At 55.5% G+C, this 18,119-nt stretch overlaps 1 protein-coding gene across 1 annotated transcript in view; it reads left to right on the top strand.

The window, feature by feature from the left end:
* Positions 1–614: 614 nt before the first annotated feature.
* The window catches only part of RTN4RL1 (reticulon 4 receptor like 1), a 28,331-nt gene continuing 10,826 nt past the window's right edge, over positions 615–18,119 (top strand). The window contains exon 1 of the mRNA XM_085240507.1: positions 615–1,060. Within this exon, the coding sequence (XP_085096633.1) occupies positions 1,048–1,060 (13 nt within the window). The 5' untranslated portion in view covers positions 615–1,047. The remainder of the gene's footprint in view (positions 1,061–18,119) is intronic.

Raw genomic sequence — 18,119 nt, 5'->3', positions numbered from 1 at the left:
CCCCCGAGGGGTAGCGGGGCCGGCAGTGGGATAACGTGGGATAACGAGATCTGCGGTGGGGATGGAAAGAGCCCCAGAGGACTGAGGGGACCTCCGCGGACAGTAAAGCGCCGGGGGGACATCGGGATGCCGGTGTGGGACTGGGAACCCGATGGGGTGAGGGAGGCAGCGGGAGGCGAGGGGTACAGAGGGGACTCGAGGGACAAAGAGCGGGGAAGGAGCGGGTGGAATGAGGGCGCTGGGCGGAGGGGCAGCGGGAACAGCGGGGACAGCGTAAACGCGGGTGGGGCAATGGAAAACAGAGCTCCACGCTGGGACATCCAGTGTTCCGATAGGGGCGGAGGGGACGAAGAGGAGGTGTTTCGGGACCAGCGGGGACGCGATGTGCTGCCCGGCGGGGCGGAGGGGACAGCGATGCGACATGGTGCCAGCAGCTCCCCGAGGCCAATAGAGCCCCGATGGGGCGGGGGGGGGGCACCGGGAGGCGGCGCGGGGAAGCGGAGCAGCGGCACTTTCACGAAGTGTCCACGGGAGGCGGGAGAGGCGGCGGCAGAGTAGGAGGAGGAGGAGGAGGAGGAGGAGGAAGAAGGGGGGGCCCGGCCGGGCTCGCCCAGCCCAACCCAGCCCGCCCCGTCGCTGCCCCGCCCCGCCCTGCCCAGCCCTGCCCGCCGCTGCAGGCACCGCCGCACCGGCCCCGGGCTCCCCTTCTTTATAGGCTCTGCCCGAGGGGGTGGGGGGCGGCGGCGGCCCCAGCCCCGAGGGGGCGGCTCCCCCCTAAAAGCCGGCGGCGGGACGCGCGGCGGGCAGAGGCGCGGCCGGTGCTCCCGGTGGGGCTCCGCGGGGCGGGCGCTCCCGGTGCCGCTGCGGCTCTGCCCGCCATGCCCCCGCGGGGGCCGCTCGTTCGGGCTCCGCGCTCCCGGTGCAGCCGCCGCTGCCGCCGCCACCACCGCCGCCACCACCGTTCCCCGCCGCCGCCGCTCTGAGCGCCGCCGCCGCTCTCCGCCGTTACCGCCGCGCCGGGAGACCGCGCCCCGCACCGGCACCACGATGCTCCGCCAAGGTGAGCGCCGCAACGGGAGGGCAACGGGTACCGGGGACGGCGGGCAAAGCGGGGGATCCGGTACCGGCTCCGAAGTTTGCCTCCCGCCGAAGTTGGGGCCGCGACGCCGGGCGCTCCCCCCGCAACCAACCGTTACCGGAGCCGCCGCCGGGGTGCGGGCACCGCCGATCCCCGGGGAACGGAACCGGGGAGGGATCGGCGGACGCACGGCGTGTCCCGAGACGACGGTGCTCGGTGCCCGATGGAAGGCAGACTCTGATTTCAGCTCCGCGCGGCCGCTCGGGGTTCGGTGGGGGAAGTTGGGGCGCGTTCTTCTTGTTCTCCCCCCCCCATCCCCTCCATTCCCCTCCCGTCGACCCGAAGAGATTCGCTCCGCTGTGACATCACGCTATTTCCATGGCAACCGCCTGGGACATCATAGGGATGCTTTTTGACATCACAGCCGGGGAGATGCCGACCCTCCGGGGGGGGGGGGCGGGAGGGGTCCGCTTCTCCGGTACCGCCGTGCCCGGGTAGGTGCGAGCGGGGGACGGGGAGAAGCAACACTGCCATACAGAGGGACCTCCCCGGATCCTCGGAAGTGGGACAGCACCGGCCCAGCCCACGGACCACCACATGCCCCCCTCTCCGGCGATGTTCCGGCACGGGAACGCGCGGTGCTAGAGGATGCGGGCGCTGTGCCACTGCTCCAAGCAGCCCTGTGCCGGGGCAAGGAGCCCCGCTATCACCCCAGGGATTAATGTAAACACCCGCGGGGTTAATGTCACCTTGCGGCTGCGGGGCCTCGGGCTCTGAGCCTCTTCTCTCCATCTCCGGCGTCGGCTTTGTTCGGTGTATTAACTCAAGCGGGCTGGGTTCGATCCCAAATCCCCGTGCATCCCGCTCGGAGAAATCATCACTTCCCGACCCCATTTCCCAGCACCGAGGGGTGGAGGCAAAGCAGGAGCCGGGCTGGAGAAGTGGAGCTGGAGGTGGTTGCGTCCCACCAGGGGTTGCAACCTGCTTAAGGTCAGGATCTACGGCTTTTTTTCGTTTCTGGAGCTAGAAAAAACAAAATGCAAATGAACAGCCTCTGGGCTCATACAAAACCTATCCTTAAAGTTTTTGTCTTGTTAAGCAAGGAAATAGAGTGCCAAATAGGCTTTGTTAAGTGGCAGTCTAATTAATAATTTAAAATCTTGTAGCTGTCTTTCATTAGAATTTATCTGTACATCAACCACAAAATCAGTCAAACACACTCATTTATAAGTTAATGCCGTTTCTGAATAATTCAACAGGCAGTTAGGGGAGGGCCTCCGTCCCGCCCGGAGTCTCTCCCTTCCCTCCTCACCACGGCCCAAGGGCTCTGGATGGGAGTCCCGGACCCTGCAGCCACCCCAAGGGAGGTGACGTCGTGGGGACAACGGGACAGCAGCCACCAGAGATGGGGACGCTTTGGGGCCACTCTGGGTTTCGATGTGTTGGAGGATTTGGTTGGTTGGACTGGTGCAGGTGGTGATGTTGGTGCTGTCTCCATCCTGCTGCCAGGCAGGGGAATGTGGTTTGGGATCATATGTGCCATCCCCATGTCCCTGGGGGAAGCAGATCTGTGTGTTTGATCTCCCCCCCCCCCCCCCCCCGGTGTCTCCTCCTGCCTTTTTGGGAGTTTCTCTGGTGTCCTCTGAGAGGATGCAGCCCCTTGGGCATGGTGCAAGGCATCACCACCAGTGGGATTTGGGGTGTTTTGGGACGCCAGGACATTATTGGTGAGAACATGGAGCATTGTGCCAAACCTGAGCAAGAGTGGCAGCAGGGACAGCATCCTGCCAGAGGTGGCAATCACCAGGAGTGCAACATCAGAGGTGCAAGAGGAGATTTCCAGGTCAAGGATGCTACCAAGGTCACGGCTGGCCGTATCTTGGCATGGCTGTGGGGCTCCCAGCTCACAGTGCTGTGGGGCCAGAGGAAAAATAACCCCAGGGTTGGGAGAAAAGGGGCCGGGGGCAGCTTGGGGCAGTGCTCTGTGGTCCCATTCTGTAGTGCATCCCACCCAATGAGACCCCAATGAGAAGGGGAATGAGAAAAACGCATCTCCCCCCTCCCCCCTCCCCTGCCCGGGAACAGGGAGGCTGTGCCCTGCAGGGCCAGGCACAGCGCAGGCTGGGCTGCGGTTGCTGCACCGAAGAGCTGAGAGCCCAGAAAACCTTTTTGCTCATCAAAGTTTAATTTCATAAAGAGCAGGGAGGAAGCCACAAGCTCTCTGCGCCCGGCGGAGCTGGGGGGAAGCGGGCAGGACGCGGCGCTGCCTGTCCCTGCGGTGGGGATGGGGGGTGAAGGAGCTGCTGTGCTGTGATGCTCATGATGAGAACTGAGCTGGTGGTGGAGGGGTCATTGCTGCTCAGTCACCTGCAGTGATGGAGCCCAGAGTGGTCCTGGTGGTCCCGTCCACAGTGTCCCCGTGTTGCTCCCAGGGTGTCAGAGGCTGTGGGTGATGCTCCAGATGGCCTTGAAGCGCTGCCCTAGAAACAGCGGTGAACCTGGCAAGGAGGTGTAAAAATGGGTATTTTTGGGGTGTGACTTCACACCACCTCTTCCCGAGGCACCTGGAGGCAGCGGTGTGGGTCAGAGCCTGTGGTTGTGCTCAGGGCTGAGAGGTCTCCCTGAGCTTTGTGGGGTGGGGATGAGGCTGTGATGTGGTGACCCTGGCTCTGGGCAGTCTTGGGATGCTGATAAGGGGCTCTGGCAGCACAAAACTTGAGGGCGATACTGGGCTGGGGAGCACAGGGCCTTGGGGACGCAGTGGCTGGGAGCATTTGGGTGTCCTCCAGGAGAGCATCCCCAGTGTGAACCAAACCCATGCTGTGAGATTAAGCAGCACCAGCATGTCACCACGCACAGTGTGCATGCAGCACCCACGGGTGATGCCCCCCAGCCCCGAGGAGCTGCCACCAACCGGCCGACACTGAGAGCTTTGTTTGCAAAGTGCAATCCTGGGGCTTAGCAGCGTTTGGTATCAACGATGGTTATTAACTGCAGATTATGTCTTTAAAAGCGCTTTGGTGGAGCAGCAGGCAGCAGCGGGCTGGCGAGGCGCCGGCACTGATTGTCACGATCGTTTGACGTCCTCAGGGTGGGACATGGCAGGTGCCACCTCAACGTGTCCCCCAGCCCGGCCCCCGCTGGAGGGGGCTGAGCTCTAATTTAGGATCAATGCAACAAGTGGGGGGTGGTGGGGGCACCGAGCATCATCATCCCCTCCTGCACGGATGGAGCGGCCCTGAGTAGTCCTTCTTTGGGTGGCCAAGGGTAGGGACAGGGGATGAGTCGTCCTATGTCCCTGTGCCAGAAGTGTGGTTGGTGCCATCACCGCTCCAGATGTCACCGCCGGGTCCGATCTCTCAAATCCATCCCCTATCCCCCGTACCATCCCCGCTCACGGCATCTCCATGGAAACCCGCAGCCCCGTGCCTGCAATCAGAGGGGGCCACTTTTAGGAATATTATTTTTACTGATGACAAATGATGGAGGTGCTGACGGAGGAACGCCCGCGCCCAGCATCACCTCCCCAGCGGCCGTCCTTTCCCTTCCGGAGCCTTCCCATCCCACTAAGGGCTCGGCACGTGCTGGTCTGGTGGCAGATGCAGGACAAGGCAGATAGAATGGGGAATCTTCTTTGTGCAGATTAGGATTGTGGGGCTATTAAGCCGAAAATGCTCCATTTGGTGCAGAAAGCTCCTTTTCCCTTTAATAGCACACTGCCTGGCTGCTGCTCGCCTCCCTGCTGGCAGGGCGAGGGCTTTGGCAAGCGGTGCTTTGCGATGTTCCCGTCGGGTTTGTAGGGCCATGACCTCCTGGCTCCGAGCACCCACAGCTGTTTGTGCTGGAACGGTGTCTTAGCCCCTCGCTGGACTCCAGTTGATGGCATCCCCTTGGTATCGTGGTGTGGGCACGGTGGATGCTCCACATGCACCCAGGTCCCAGCGCCGAGGGGTACCTGTGGGCACCAGGTCCTGATTCCCGATCCCTCAGCCGTTGTTTCCCAGCGAGGAGGAGAGGCAGCAGTGGGTTCGACTGCGAGCTGGCAGAGCTCCGTACGGAGGCAGCCCTGCAAACGGAGGGGAGGTGCCAGTGCGGCTCCGCCAGCCCCGTGCCGCACTTGGGAGCCGCGGATCTCTCCTGCTGCGTTCGTACGGAGGCTCTGCTCGTGCACGCTGCATCCCTGCAACCAGCACCAGCCAAGGGGTACAAACCCTTTCACATCACTCAGCGCTTTTTGGGCTCTTCCTTGGCCCAGATGAGCTCTCACCCATGAAAGAATGCTCGGCACTGCTTGGGGATGTGCTTGCAGTGGGGGCAGAGCCCTTCTTGACCACAATATAGCCCCAAAGGGAAGACCCCCAAAGCCAGCCCTCTTGCAGATATAGAGCAGCCCATAATGCTGAGTCCATAGTGCTGGACCAAACGCAGCACAGCCTCTGCCCATAGCCCCTCTGCAGGGGTCTGCGGGGTGGTTTTGCTAACAAGAGTGCCCTATTATAATTTCAATGGGATTATAAAAAAAAAACAAAATAGTCCTCACACAAATGACTCCGCAGTGCCTCTGCCAGGGCCTAAGATCTGCTGCTATCTATTTTTTAATAATTGAGGGTAATAAATATGTATTTCTCTCTCCTTTTTCTCCGTGCTCTGCAGCTTGTCAGCTCCCTGCGTCTCTTCCTCTGATCAGACCGCATCTTTGCTGAGCGGGAAAAAAAAGGGAAAAAGGGAAGAAAAAAAAAAAAAAAAAAGGAAAAAAAAAAAGAAAGAAAGAAAGAAAGGGGAGGGAGGGGAAAAAAAAAAAGAAAAAAAAGATCCTTTAAGCAAAAAGGATTAAAGCCTTGAAAGTAGGTCTGCCCGAGCTGGCTGCGCTTTCCCTGCTCCCATCCACTGCATCCAGGGAACGGGAGCGATGGGGAGAAGGGGCTCTGCCCTATGGCTAGGGATGGGGCAACTTGGGTAAAGCCTTCTGTAAGTGGCTCTGTTTCAGCAATGCATTTTCCCTTGGGTTTTTTTCTTTCTTTGTGTTAGGGGATATTTGCGTGGGGATGGTGAGCGGGGGCTGGGGGCTATGGGGATCCCCCTGGTGCCATCCCAGAGCCACGGCCCCGAGGCTGCAGCGGCCGCGGGGCGGAGGAGGCACAGAGCTGGTGTGAAGGAGGCAGCTATTTATAGCTTCCCCTCCGCTTTTGTTCCTTTTCCAGCAGAGCTCCTCTTGAAATAGAAATGCGATAGTCGGGCAGCTGCTGGGGCGGGGGGCTCAGACCCGGAGGTTCACCCCATAAGGTGATGCCATCAGGGTGAGCATCATCCCCCTCTGTGTCTCTTGGGATGGGGTGTGCTAGGGGTGGGAGCAGCCCCGCTGCGGTGCTGCTGGTGGCCTCAAACTGAAGGTGATGGGATGGGGATGGGAGAATGGAACCCACGGGGTGCAGTGGGTGCAGCCCTGCGGGGTCCCCTCCTCGTCTCAGCCGTTGCCTCTGCTTTTCTCGCAGCATCCGACTACACCCTCCCTCCCTCCTCTGATCAATAGAGCTGGGAAAAAAAAACAAAACAAAACAAAACAAAGTAAATATTTAATACGATCCAGGGAGCCGCGCGGAACGCTTCCCTCCCCGGCCCCCCCCTCCTCGTCTGTCTCCTCTGCCAGCCGCTCGCAGCAGCTCCCCAGCCCTAATGAGCCTGAGTGCAGCAGGGATCGATGGCCGAGGCAACCTCCACACACGGACCAGGCCTCTGTGTCCTCCCTCCATACAGTGCCGGAGCCGGGGCTTAGCCCCTCTGTGCCCCCCACCCCAGCTCATCCTCCTCCTGTTCTTCTTTTCCTCCCTGGTTCATTCTCTTGGGCTCGCAGGGCTGATGAAGGCTCTGTTGCGCCACTGGAGCCATCCCTTGCCCTGGTGTTTAGGGGCTTCTTCTGCTCTTAGATGCAGGGGGGAGCTGGGGTTGCTGCTGCAAGCTCCTTGGATATGGGGACGTGGAGCCCGTGGGGACTCTGGGCACCCTCAGAGAAGGCACCAAGCTTCCTGCATGGTGCCAAAGTGCAGTGTTGCATATGGGGTGACTGGACTTGCTTCATCCTCCTTCTCTCATCCCATCTTAGTGCATCCAATCACATCTCATTTCATCCTGTTCCATCCCATCCTGTCGCATCCCATCCAATCCCATCTGTTCCATCCTGGACATGTCCCACTCAGCCCCTAAAAAACACTTTTTTTTTTTTGCTCCAGATGTGTGGCCACATGATGTAGTGCACCTCTGCTCCTGCCTAAAAGTGGGTCAGAGCCAAATGCTAGCAGCAGCTGCGCTCTGGTGGCTTTGTGGACATTGGGAGCCACCAAAGGGAATATGGCACCAGTAGCTGTGCAGGGCTGGGAGTCCCCACTGTACTCCTCCCCATTCTTTAACACATTTGAGAAGGGGAAGCACCACTCCAGGAGGGGCACAGGGGATAGAAAAGTCAAGTGGGCCTTGTGGTCAACAACAAGGAGATCACCTTGCTGTGCTCATCCTGTCAGGCATGGGGTTGGAATCATCTTGCCAGGCTCATTCTGGTTGGGATGGGGCTGGGAGTGGTGAAAAACCCCAAGATGCATTACTTAGGGCTGATGATTGGATTTCAGAGTGGCCACAGGTGGAAAAAAAACCAGGAACCTCCCGGGGACTGCGCTGGGTCTCCAAGGTGACATTTAGCATCTCATCACCTCTTCGGGCTCAGCAGATGGGGCAAGGGCCAGGGCCAGGGTGGTGCCATGGACCCAGCATCACAGGTACACAGTGGTGGCAAGGTGCCGAGGAAGTTTTGCAGCAGCATTAGAAAATGTTGACATGTTTTTTGAAACAATTTCAGATCTGATATCTGCGCCAGATTGAGTTTGTAACCAGCTTTATTGTTTAAGCCTGCTGGGATTTCATCAAAGGCGTCTGCTGTTTACCCAGAACCATTTCATTGGAGAAAACAGCAAACAGACCTGCATTTCTATCTGATTTCACTTTTTCCTTTTCCTCCTGAATTTAAGTGCTTGTGAAAAGCATGGCTGATAAGGCAGAGCAATGTGGATAAATCCTGAGGATGGACTTGGCAGAGGCTTTCCAGCTGCTCTGTGCTCATTACTAGCACATGGGCACAAGAGCAGCAGCACTTGGGCACATGGGGATCCTGCTGTCCCCATCCAGTTTTGGATCTCCTTCCTTGCTTCTCAGGATGTGATGTCTTGGGATCCCTGCTGGCTTTGCTCCCACTTTCAGCATAACTTTAGATTTAAGCTACAAAGGAGAAAACATCCATCCCCACACAAGGATCGGCAGTGGCCAGGGCTGGAGATGTGCTCAGTGATACTGACAAGGCTCACCAAAGCAAGGCAGCAGATAAAGATGAAGGAGAAGCCAGACCAGAAAGGGGCCCAGAGCAAATCTCATTTATCTTCCCCACACTTGCATCCTGTGGGCTCTGTGTGATGGACAGGAGAGCAGTGGCTGGAAAAAGCCCAGAAATAGGATTCTGCAAGGTGCTGCAAGCCTCCCTATCGTCAAACCCAAGAGTTTTTGAGATGCTCTGTCCTGTGCACCCTTCCCAGTGCTGATCACTGGATGCTCCTCATGATCAGCCATCACCAGGGTTCTTTTCCCCAGGGTTCAGCAGTTTTGCTTCAGAATGGCATTGGCACCTTCCCCTGGCCTTTGAGACCAGGATTGGTAGCCAGCAGCTTAGTGCCAGGAATTGGTCCCATGGCTGATGCTGTGATTTTGGGCAGTGATGTGTTCCTGGCCAAGCTCCCCTACCCCAGTGGCATCTCGTGTCCATCCCAGGGCCAGTAGTTCTCTGCACAAAGGGCTTGTCCATGATATCCATCACACCTGCACAGTGACAGTGTAATTTTTATCTGCGGCTGTTTATTTCTCAGACAGAACTACTTGTAAATTCTGGGAAGAATATATATCCCTGTGCGTGACAGATCCAGCACACAACGATTAATCTGCCCTCTTAAGACCAGAATGCAAAAGTGTCCCAGTGTCACTCCTCCATGGGGCTGGTGGCCATATGCTCACTGACCCTTGGCATAGGGTCCCAACCATGCAATGAGGTCTCCTCTTCCTCCTTCAGCCCTGGATGCCACCTGTGATATCCCCACCTTGGGACAGGACTGGCTCCAGTATTTCCTGTAGGTTTATGCAAATTTTTCTTCTTTTGTTATTATTATTATTATTTTTAATTCCTCGCCGCTGCTGCTCTGTGGTGCCCCAGATACTGAAAGTGCTGAGGGTATGTGTTTGCTGCAGATCCTGCAGGTTTGCTGCGAGAGGAGGATGGAGATGGAGAGGGGACACAGGGGGTGTCCAGGTGGGGACAGAGCAACCGTCAGCACCACGGACAGCATTAGCACCATGGACAGCAGTTAGCAATGTCCCTTAGTGCCACCAGTTACAGACCTGTGGGCAGGGGAACCAGTGGACACAGGGCTGGGCATAGGGCTGTCCTCAGAATCCTGCCCAGGATAGGGATTGGGGTGTAAATCTTTACCCACAGTCCCGCCGGCAACACCCCGCGTGCCATAAAGCTGCTTATTTACAACCGCCTGCTCCAAAGCAGCTGGGAAGCGAAGCGCGTCATTTTCCAGAGAGAGCAAAAATGCTGCATATTTCAGTGTCTTTTGAATTTTTTAGGTTTCCCTGAACTGTGCTAATGGGTTGGCGGTGGAGGGGGGAGGCAGGGGCCCAGCCCAGCTCCCGGCCTGCTTTGCTGCTCCGACGCGCGGCCATGACTGCATTGCTGCTCTTAAAATATTCAGTGCTGTTGGCCACGATTTCACAGTGGGTCAAAGCGCGCCGAGTTAGCAAGAGGAGGGAAGGTGTGACAACGAGATTAACCCTGGCCCCGCAGTCCCGCCGTGCTCAACAGGCTGAGCACGCCACGCTGCGGCCACCGCGTCCCAGGAGGCAGAGAGAGCCTGGGGGAACGGGCACCTGAAATGCTTTGAGTCATCCTGTGAATGTGGCATCACCTCCAAAATGCCGCAAAGGAACTATGGGAGTATCCTTGGGATGGTTGAGAATATCAAAGAGAGCTGAGCATCCTTGGGATGGTTGAGCATCCCAAAGAGGGCTGAGCATCGCGAACAGAACTGAGCATCCCCTGGGCTCCATCGGCCTCCCCAGTTAGGAATTCTGCCCTCCTTGCTGGCACAGCATACACAGTGCCTCATTTCACTGGGCTCAGGGCTGTGGATGTCCCTTGGGCATCCCAGATGCCATGGGTGTTCCTGCACCCCACTGCGTCGTGCTTACCAGGCACTGCACAAACATTAGTTAATGCTAATGATGGAGCAGCAGATTTACGATGCAAAAGAGCAGCAGTTGGAATCCAGAGAGGATTGCGGACAGGGATTTAATAATTCTGCGATTGGCCCTGAGTTTGTTCTGCTGTTGCTGACATGTCTGTGAGGACTTCAGCACTCTTTTGAAGACAGCTTGGTCTGCGGCATGTGGTATGGAACAGAGCAACGATGGAGTGGGGTTGGTAGAAGGGTGTCTGTGGTGTCCAGAGGATGAACATGACTTGTTGAAGAAGCATGCAGTGTTGGCCTGCCATGAATATAAGAGCCAAGGAGGTTCGATTAAACATCTGAGCCAAAATCAGGTGGATGCAATTTCATATTGCATTATACAATGCCAACAAATGAAAGCATGGATTCTCTGCATGGAAATTCCAAAAATCCCTCCTGCCAGGGAAACATTTATCCCCTTGTCCCATTCAAGGGGACCAGAGGTTCCGCCTGAGTTGGTTCCCTGAGTGTCCTCTACACCCAACACCATCACTGAGCAGAGCAACACCCAGCTTGGTGGGGCTGCGCCTTAATTCTGCCTGATCCCCGCTCATGTAGTGGCAGATGTTCTCATTATCCATTTAAACATATAATCCTGCCCCGAATCCTGCTAAGCTCCTGGCCTTGCTGATACCTCATGGCAGTACATTCCACAGGTTAATTACGCATCACTCATTAACCACTGAGCAAAGGGTGACCCATGAATGGGGGGTATCAACCCTAGCCTGGGTGGAGATAATTCCTGATCAGAGCCACCTGGCCCCAAAATGAGCCTTAAAAAGAGCCTTGTCCTTGTCTGGCATTACCCTAGAGCGTGGTCCATCAACTCCAAATAAAGAGCAACCACTTCCCAGAGCTCCCATCCTACCTGGACGAGAGCGAGCAAAGTGGGAGTAGGAGCGAGGCAGAGAGGGAAAAATCACATGTTGTTTTTAAAAGGCATTTTTGAGTGAATGCTGAATAGGGTTTGGGAAAATTGCCTTAAAGGCCTGTTCTCTGCAGGGACGGCGCTTTTCATGGAGCACAAGTATTTTGAAACTTAATTGCACATTTGCACGGGCTAGTGTTTTTATTTCTCTCAGGTCTCCGAGGTGGTCTTTGAAGATTGCTGTCTCTCTGTAATGGTTTTCTTTATCTCAAATAAATTCCACACACCTGCGAGGTGGAGCTGCTTGAAAGAAATGATGTCGAAATTGGCTCTCGATTTAATAAATCTGCAAATGAAGCTGGAATGCAGGGAGACGACACGGCCGGCTGTGCATCTCCCCCCTTCTCCCCATTTATCCCTCTCCCTTCCTCATGTGTGCTGCTGCACCATCTCTCTTTGATCCTTTGAGATGGACTGTGGGGATGCTTCCAGCTCTCAGGGATGCTCTGGATGCTGCATTTCTACCATGTCCCAACACCAATGGCCGCATCACCATGAGCTGCATGCCAACAATCCAACCTCTTCTTCAGTCTCCTGCCTCTACGATGCCCACACGAGCCTCCTATATGATTTTTTCCAGCCATGAGTTTGGCTGTTGTTGATGCTTTTCAGAGCACTAAGCCACACCATGGCTCTCCAGCTCATAAGGTGGACGATGAGCTTGGCGTTGCATTGGAAGCACTGCATCAGGGAAACGTCTGTGGCACAGTTCAGCGTTTCTGTGCTGTGCCGCTGCAGCATGGAGAAACAAATCCCTTTATGGCCTGGGCAGAGCACGCTCCGGGCAGTACTGGCTGTCAGCGGAGAGAAATGGACAGCCTCAGAAGTACACAGACAGGTTAATGGCAGCCGCAGATGCACTACAGCACACAATTGGATTTTGCCTCCTCATTTCTCAAGGAATCAGCAGCTCTTTCTTGCTTAGAAACCCACAGTGGGACTTGGGCACTTTCGGGACTGGGACCATGGAGAGGACTTAAGCCTCTGGATGCTGCAATTCTACAAGAGCAGAAAGCCCAGCTCCACACATACGAAGCACCCAGCAACTCTATTGCATTGCAGCCTTTCCTTTTGCTTCTCAGCACTGTTACATTTGCTGCCAGGAAGAAGCCAACACAGCTCTGTCGCCTCCAACCACTGCCATATCTTGGGCTCAGGCCATATCCCAAGCCATCTTCCCTTCCCAAGCCCAAAACTCACACATGTTTAATTGTTGACCTTGTAGATGCTTTCACGTAAAGCAAGCGCCTTCCCATTTCTCTTCTCTTCTTTCCCGATTGATTGTGTACCTCCGCACTTATCTCTCTGAGTGTCTGTCAAAGTTTTTATGTTGCGCTCATCACCATGGTACCTGAACACCTTGGCAGAGCAGAAAAGTGCCTCCCCATTATGCAAACCCTCCCCAAGTTTTAGTCACGCTTGCCGGTTCATAATGTCAGTTGGGAAGCGGCACTTCAGCTCCTTCTTCCTTGCTTCTCGCACTTCTTGGGCTTACATAAAAACACCTTGGATTCTTCTCATACTGCAGCTTCTTGGCCTCTTTTGTCTGTGTGCTGAAGACAAGGGGCTGGGATATTGTGGGGCTCCTGCTCCCTCTCCAGCAGTGCAGGACTGGGAGCATCCTGCCCCCTCCCTTTCCCCTTCCCCACTCCCTTTGCCTTCTTCCTCTTCTCCTCTCCTTGAAAGGAGGTTGTAGCAAGGTTGAAGTAGGATGAGAGGTAATGGCCTTAAGTTGCACAAGAGGAGATTCAGGTTGGATATTGGGAACAATTTCTACTCCAAAGAGTGGTGATGCAGTGGCACAGCTGCCCAGGGAAGGGAGGGGTCCCCATCCCTGTAGGTGTTCCAGAACTGTGGAGATGTGGCACAGAGGGACATGGTCGGTGGGCATGGTGGGGGTAGGTTGGGGTTGGACATGGTGATCTTAGAGGTGTTTTTTAACCTGAATGATTCTATGATTCTTTCTCCTCCTTCTCCTTCTCCTTCTCCTTCTCCTTCTCCTTCTCCTTCTCCTTGCCTTCCTTCCTCTTCCCTTTCCCTTCCCCTTTTTAAGCCCCTTTCCACCCCAAGCCCACATTCAAATCCCACTGCATCCTAACGCCATAACAGAACCACACAACCATTTCCCAGGGCATTGGGACACTCATTCCCAATCCCATGAAGCTGTCTCCATCTCTACCCGACGGCACAGGTGGCCGAGGGCTCACCACTGATAGCGACAGCTCCTCTCGCCGTCCGCGACATCAGCTGTGCCCGTGATTGAATTATGGGGCTGCAATCCGCTTCCCTCCTGGCTGCGGTGTGCGTGGCATGAGGCTTAGATGGTGAACCCGAGCGCCTTAATTCAATAAGGAGCAGGCAGGCAGTGCGCTCAGATAGCTACTGGGATTTCTTCTTCTACCCAGCTCGCAATGCACTGATTTGTACTGGGGTGCCCAGATGATGCCCAGATCCTGCCTGAGGGTTTTGTTCCTATCAGAGTCTGCTCTTTCTCTAAAGCAGAAATTCAGTGTTTCCAGCCTAAAGCTCGTGGGGGACGAGGAGGGATTTGGTGTTACAGTTGGTGCCATGGCTCATTGATTTGGGTGGGGATGCAATGATGGGAAGCAGAGGATCCCATCCTCCCAGTCACTGGGAATTCACAGTTTCTACCCCAAAGCTCTTGGGGCAACCATTGGGGTGAAGAGGGATTTGGTGTTGTTTCAGACAGTGTCACTCCTTGTCGCTCTGCCCTTTGATTTTGGTGGGGATGCAGTGATGGGGTGCAGAGGATCCTCCCAGCTGCCGGGATGCAGGAGGTGGCAATGAGCTAAAAGTCACAATTAGTAAAGAGCTCACAATGAGAAGGTTCTGTGGGAAGAGAGAGAGAGAGGTGCTAAATGAAACCTGAAAGGTTATTCCAATACGAGGCAGCAGCCTTTCCAGCCCTGATCGCTTCCCTGGGAGCTTGGGGATGAGTGCTGGGAAGGGAGGGGATGGAAGGAGAGGAGCAATGCGGGTGAGGGGGGAGGCTCAGACACCCGCAAGGCTCTGGGGGGGGTGCGGCTGCTCTGTGCCCTCTCTGGGAGCGTGACAGCATGAGGAAATTTTGCAGCAATTTCTTTGTAACTGCACCAGAATGAGGCAAATGGGAGCTCAGCACTTACTGGAGTGAAAAATATCGCTGGGGAATCAAAGCGGGGAGGAAGGGAGGGCCAGTGCTCCCTGAAACCAGACAGGGGGATGTGATACCAGACAGGGGGATGCTCATCAATGCACCGGGCTGGGAGTGCCAATCTCTCCCCAGGGCCATGGTGCAATTGTAAGGATGGGGTGAAGAGACCCCAGTGTGCTCATAGGGCAGCAAATGTGGGGTGTGGATTCAGCCCAAGTGGAGTGCAGCAGCCTGAGATGGAACAGCAGCAAGGAAAGGGGATTTGTTTCCTATTGAAAAGAGGGTTTGACTGATCAGGAAGGCATGGAGAAAGGGCTGGAGGGGAGAGCTTACGGTGGTGGCACAAAGATGCTGCTTCATCCCACCCAGACACCATGGAGATGCAAGGGCTCTGTGCACATGGAAATCATTTAATTCTATAGAATTGCTCTGAAAAATTGGGGCTGTGGCACACAGGAATGTCCCTGCAGGGCTGGGCTGGGGGACTTCCATGCTCCCCCCACTGCCTTCCAAACAGGGTGGAGGGGTTAAACACCTTTTATGTTGCACCTCAAATGATGAAAGGCTCCAAAATGGGACTAACAAAGATGAGTTGTGCTTCAGAACAAAAAAAACCCATGAAAGCAGCAGATGCTGTCATAGGAATAAATTGTATCAGCAGCAATCAGATGAGGAGTGAAAAGTCAGAATGGAGTTGCTCCCTCTTCCCCATTTCCAGCAGAAATGACTGGGCCCTGAATTTAGCTGGAATGGGATAGGATGAAAGGCAGAGCCTGACAACACGTTTCAAAGCCTCTGGGAGCCTCCAGAGGAGATGTGGCCACTTGGATGGGGATCCAGAGCCCCTCAGTTTTAATGAGCATCTCATCGCCTTCCTTTATCCTTGTGCCAAGATCTTCTCTTTTTCAAGAAGCATGAGAGTATTTCTACGGCTCGCAATTTGTTTTAACTTTTGCAAAACGTGCATTCAAGCAACACGATGGGAGGAGGCTGAGGGTAAAGCATTCCTGTCATTTAATAGATGCCGGCGTGCCGCTTGCTGCCTGACTCCTTCCCTGCAGCGCTGGGGATGGCCAGGATGGGGCTGCTGCTGGTTTGGCATCGAATTCCCAGACACAACCACAGCACTGACGTGGCTGCAGCCCCAGAGCCATCTCCAGGGTCTCCTTTGAGACAGGGCTGTGTGTTTTAGGAAAAGGGCAGTGGAGCAGCAGTGAGCGGCGCTGATTTCCCAAAGGCTGAATCCCCCCAGACCACTCTGCACGGTGTTCCAGCAGGATGCTGGCAAGCTGGGAGGGGAGGAAGGGATGTTTACTCATCACACGGGGATCAGGGTTCCATTCAAACCCTTCCAACCACTGTGAGTGGTCATGCCACGTTCCACGCAACACCACCCCATATCTCTGCATCTGCTTCTTCTGCTGACTTAGCACCTCCAAAAAATGGGCATTGCTGCACCCCAGCATCCCCATCCACCCCATCTGCTTCCCCGGGCACACGTTCCCACCACGTGGCCACATCCCTGTGTCCCCAGCCAGCGATATTTCTCCCCACCAGCATTGCTGCTGCGAGTTATAGCTGCCTGCTTCAGGAACAGCTGTTCCTGGAGAGGCTCCGGCATCACCGGCACAGTAATGCACGTGTGCCAGCACACATGTTCACCCCTCCCCACCGCTTCCTTCTTCGGATGCTGCTACAATTTCTTTCATTACATCCCTAATACAACCCCCTCCTCTTGGAGGAAATGGATTGCGGGGGCTCTGATGCCCTATTGCACACAGGGACTCACTGCCATGGATGGCTTTGTGCCAATCCCGAGTCTCCATACATCTCGCAGTAACCGTTATTACCTAGCAAGGAAGGGATCGTAACGGGATTTATAATGGCTTACAGAAGAACAGGCTCTGATTAGCTTGAAGGGAAGGGACTGGAGTCACATGCGGGGTGTGCGTGGCCCCACAGTCACAATGGGGTCCTGCTAGGCATTGATGGATGCTTCCGGGCATGGGGGAAGCTAAAACATCACCTTTAGTTTTTCAGTGTGGATCTAAGTCAGTGCGAAATCACTGGGGCCAGCAGTTCCCATTCACATTCAGGGGATTTTGGTGACTTTGAGGGAAGGACGAGGACAGGATCCAGCCCTGCCGATGGGTAGGGGCACAGTGGGGCCATTTACACTCCTTTGCTTTTATCACCGAGCTTTTCACGAGCTTTCTGCCAGCAAAAAAAAAGTTGAGTGTGAAGCAGAAGTCTCACAGAGCTCTGCTCATCCCATGGGCATGGCTCAGTGTCACACACCCACCACAAGTAGAGACCAGAGGCCTGGGAAATGGTGCTGTGCCCCCATTCGGACTTGGAGGGAGCGACCTGAGGCTGTCCAGCTCCAAATGACGCCATCGCTTTATTTTTATGGGAAGAAAATGTGACAGAGAGGAGTGCTTTGATGCCCGCCCGCCAGCCTCTTTCCCCCCTGCTGCCGGTGGAATGATGTGCTGCTGAAAGGGGAAGAAGGCGCAGCGCCGGCTCCAATTTGCCCTCCTCTCCACAAAACGCAAGGACATGCAGTAAGTGGGAAAGGCTGAGAAAGGGATGAAAGGCAGCGTCTGCAGCACGGCGCGTAATTGGCTCGCCGAAGCTCGGTGGCACAGGACGCGGCTGAGGTCGGGACGTCGGTGGGATCGTGCCTTTGTCGAAGCGATGCTCTCCCTACAAGCTGTGTTGGCACCCCGCAGAAGGGCTGCTGGTTTCGTGCCGCCATCCGGTTATTTGGATATCTGCCCCAAAGCTTCGCTCTGTGCACAGGGAGCAGGCAGCAGAGCGAGCACCCAGAGCCGGGGCAGCTGTCGCTTTCCTCCTGGGTCTCCCGTTTGCTTTCTTCTGGCTGCGTTTCCAGTCCTAAATAAACCCTTCGCAGGTCCGAGCCAGCTGCTGGCAAAGGGAAGGAGCGGGTGAATCTGCTTTCTCTGCGCATTAGCTTGTGCAGCATCTGATACTGATCTGGCTTGTGCTAATCTTGGGTGGTTTTTGTCATTTCATCTGCAGTTGTTTCGCTGTCAAGTGCCGCCGAGATCTTGGTAGCCGCACTTTCACAAAGGATGCCGTCCTTATTACGCCTGTGAATGAGCTATTTTGCATTTCTGTGAATGGGAAGGAAAACTTGTCACCTCGGGACAAAAAGGGAGTAGAAGCATCTGATGATCCCTTGAGAGCCTCAGACAATCCACTAAGCTTAAGTCATCCTCTATTTCTCTCTCCTTGGGGACAGTCGCAATTAGGAGTCCCTTCTCAAGGACCTAAGGAGCTCTCTGTCCTCTGCCAATTCACCTCCTTGCACTTGACTGCTGGTATGGCCGTGGGTTGAGCTGGCAAAGCCTCCACCATGCTGTCACATCAAAAATCTCACAATAACCATGCATGGTTGACTGGATGAATCCCCTTGGTCATACCATCCTGCTGAAAATCTCAGAATAATCATGCTTGATGGTTGGGGTGCATCCCCTTGGTCATGCAAGCACACCAAAAATCCCACAATAACTACACTTGGTTGGCTGAGTGGCCATGCCATGCCATGCCCTTGGCGATGCCATCCTACTGAAAATCCTGCACTAGCCATGCTTGGTGGACAGGGCGCATCTCTAG

This window comes from Meleagris gallopavo, chromosome 21, assembly GCF_905368555.1.
Source record: "Meleagris gallopavo chromosome 21, MGAL_WU_HG_1.1, whole genome shotgun sequence".
Taxonomy (NCBI): Eukaryota; Metazoa; Chordata; class Aves; order Galliformes; family Phasianidae; genus Meleagris; species Meleagris gallopavo.
Note: the sequence above shows the minus strand (reverse complement) of the source record. Positions and strands in the feature narration are given on the sequence as shown.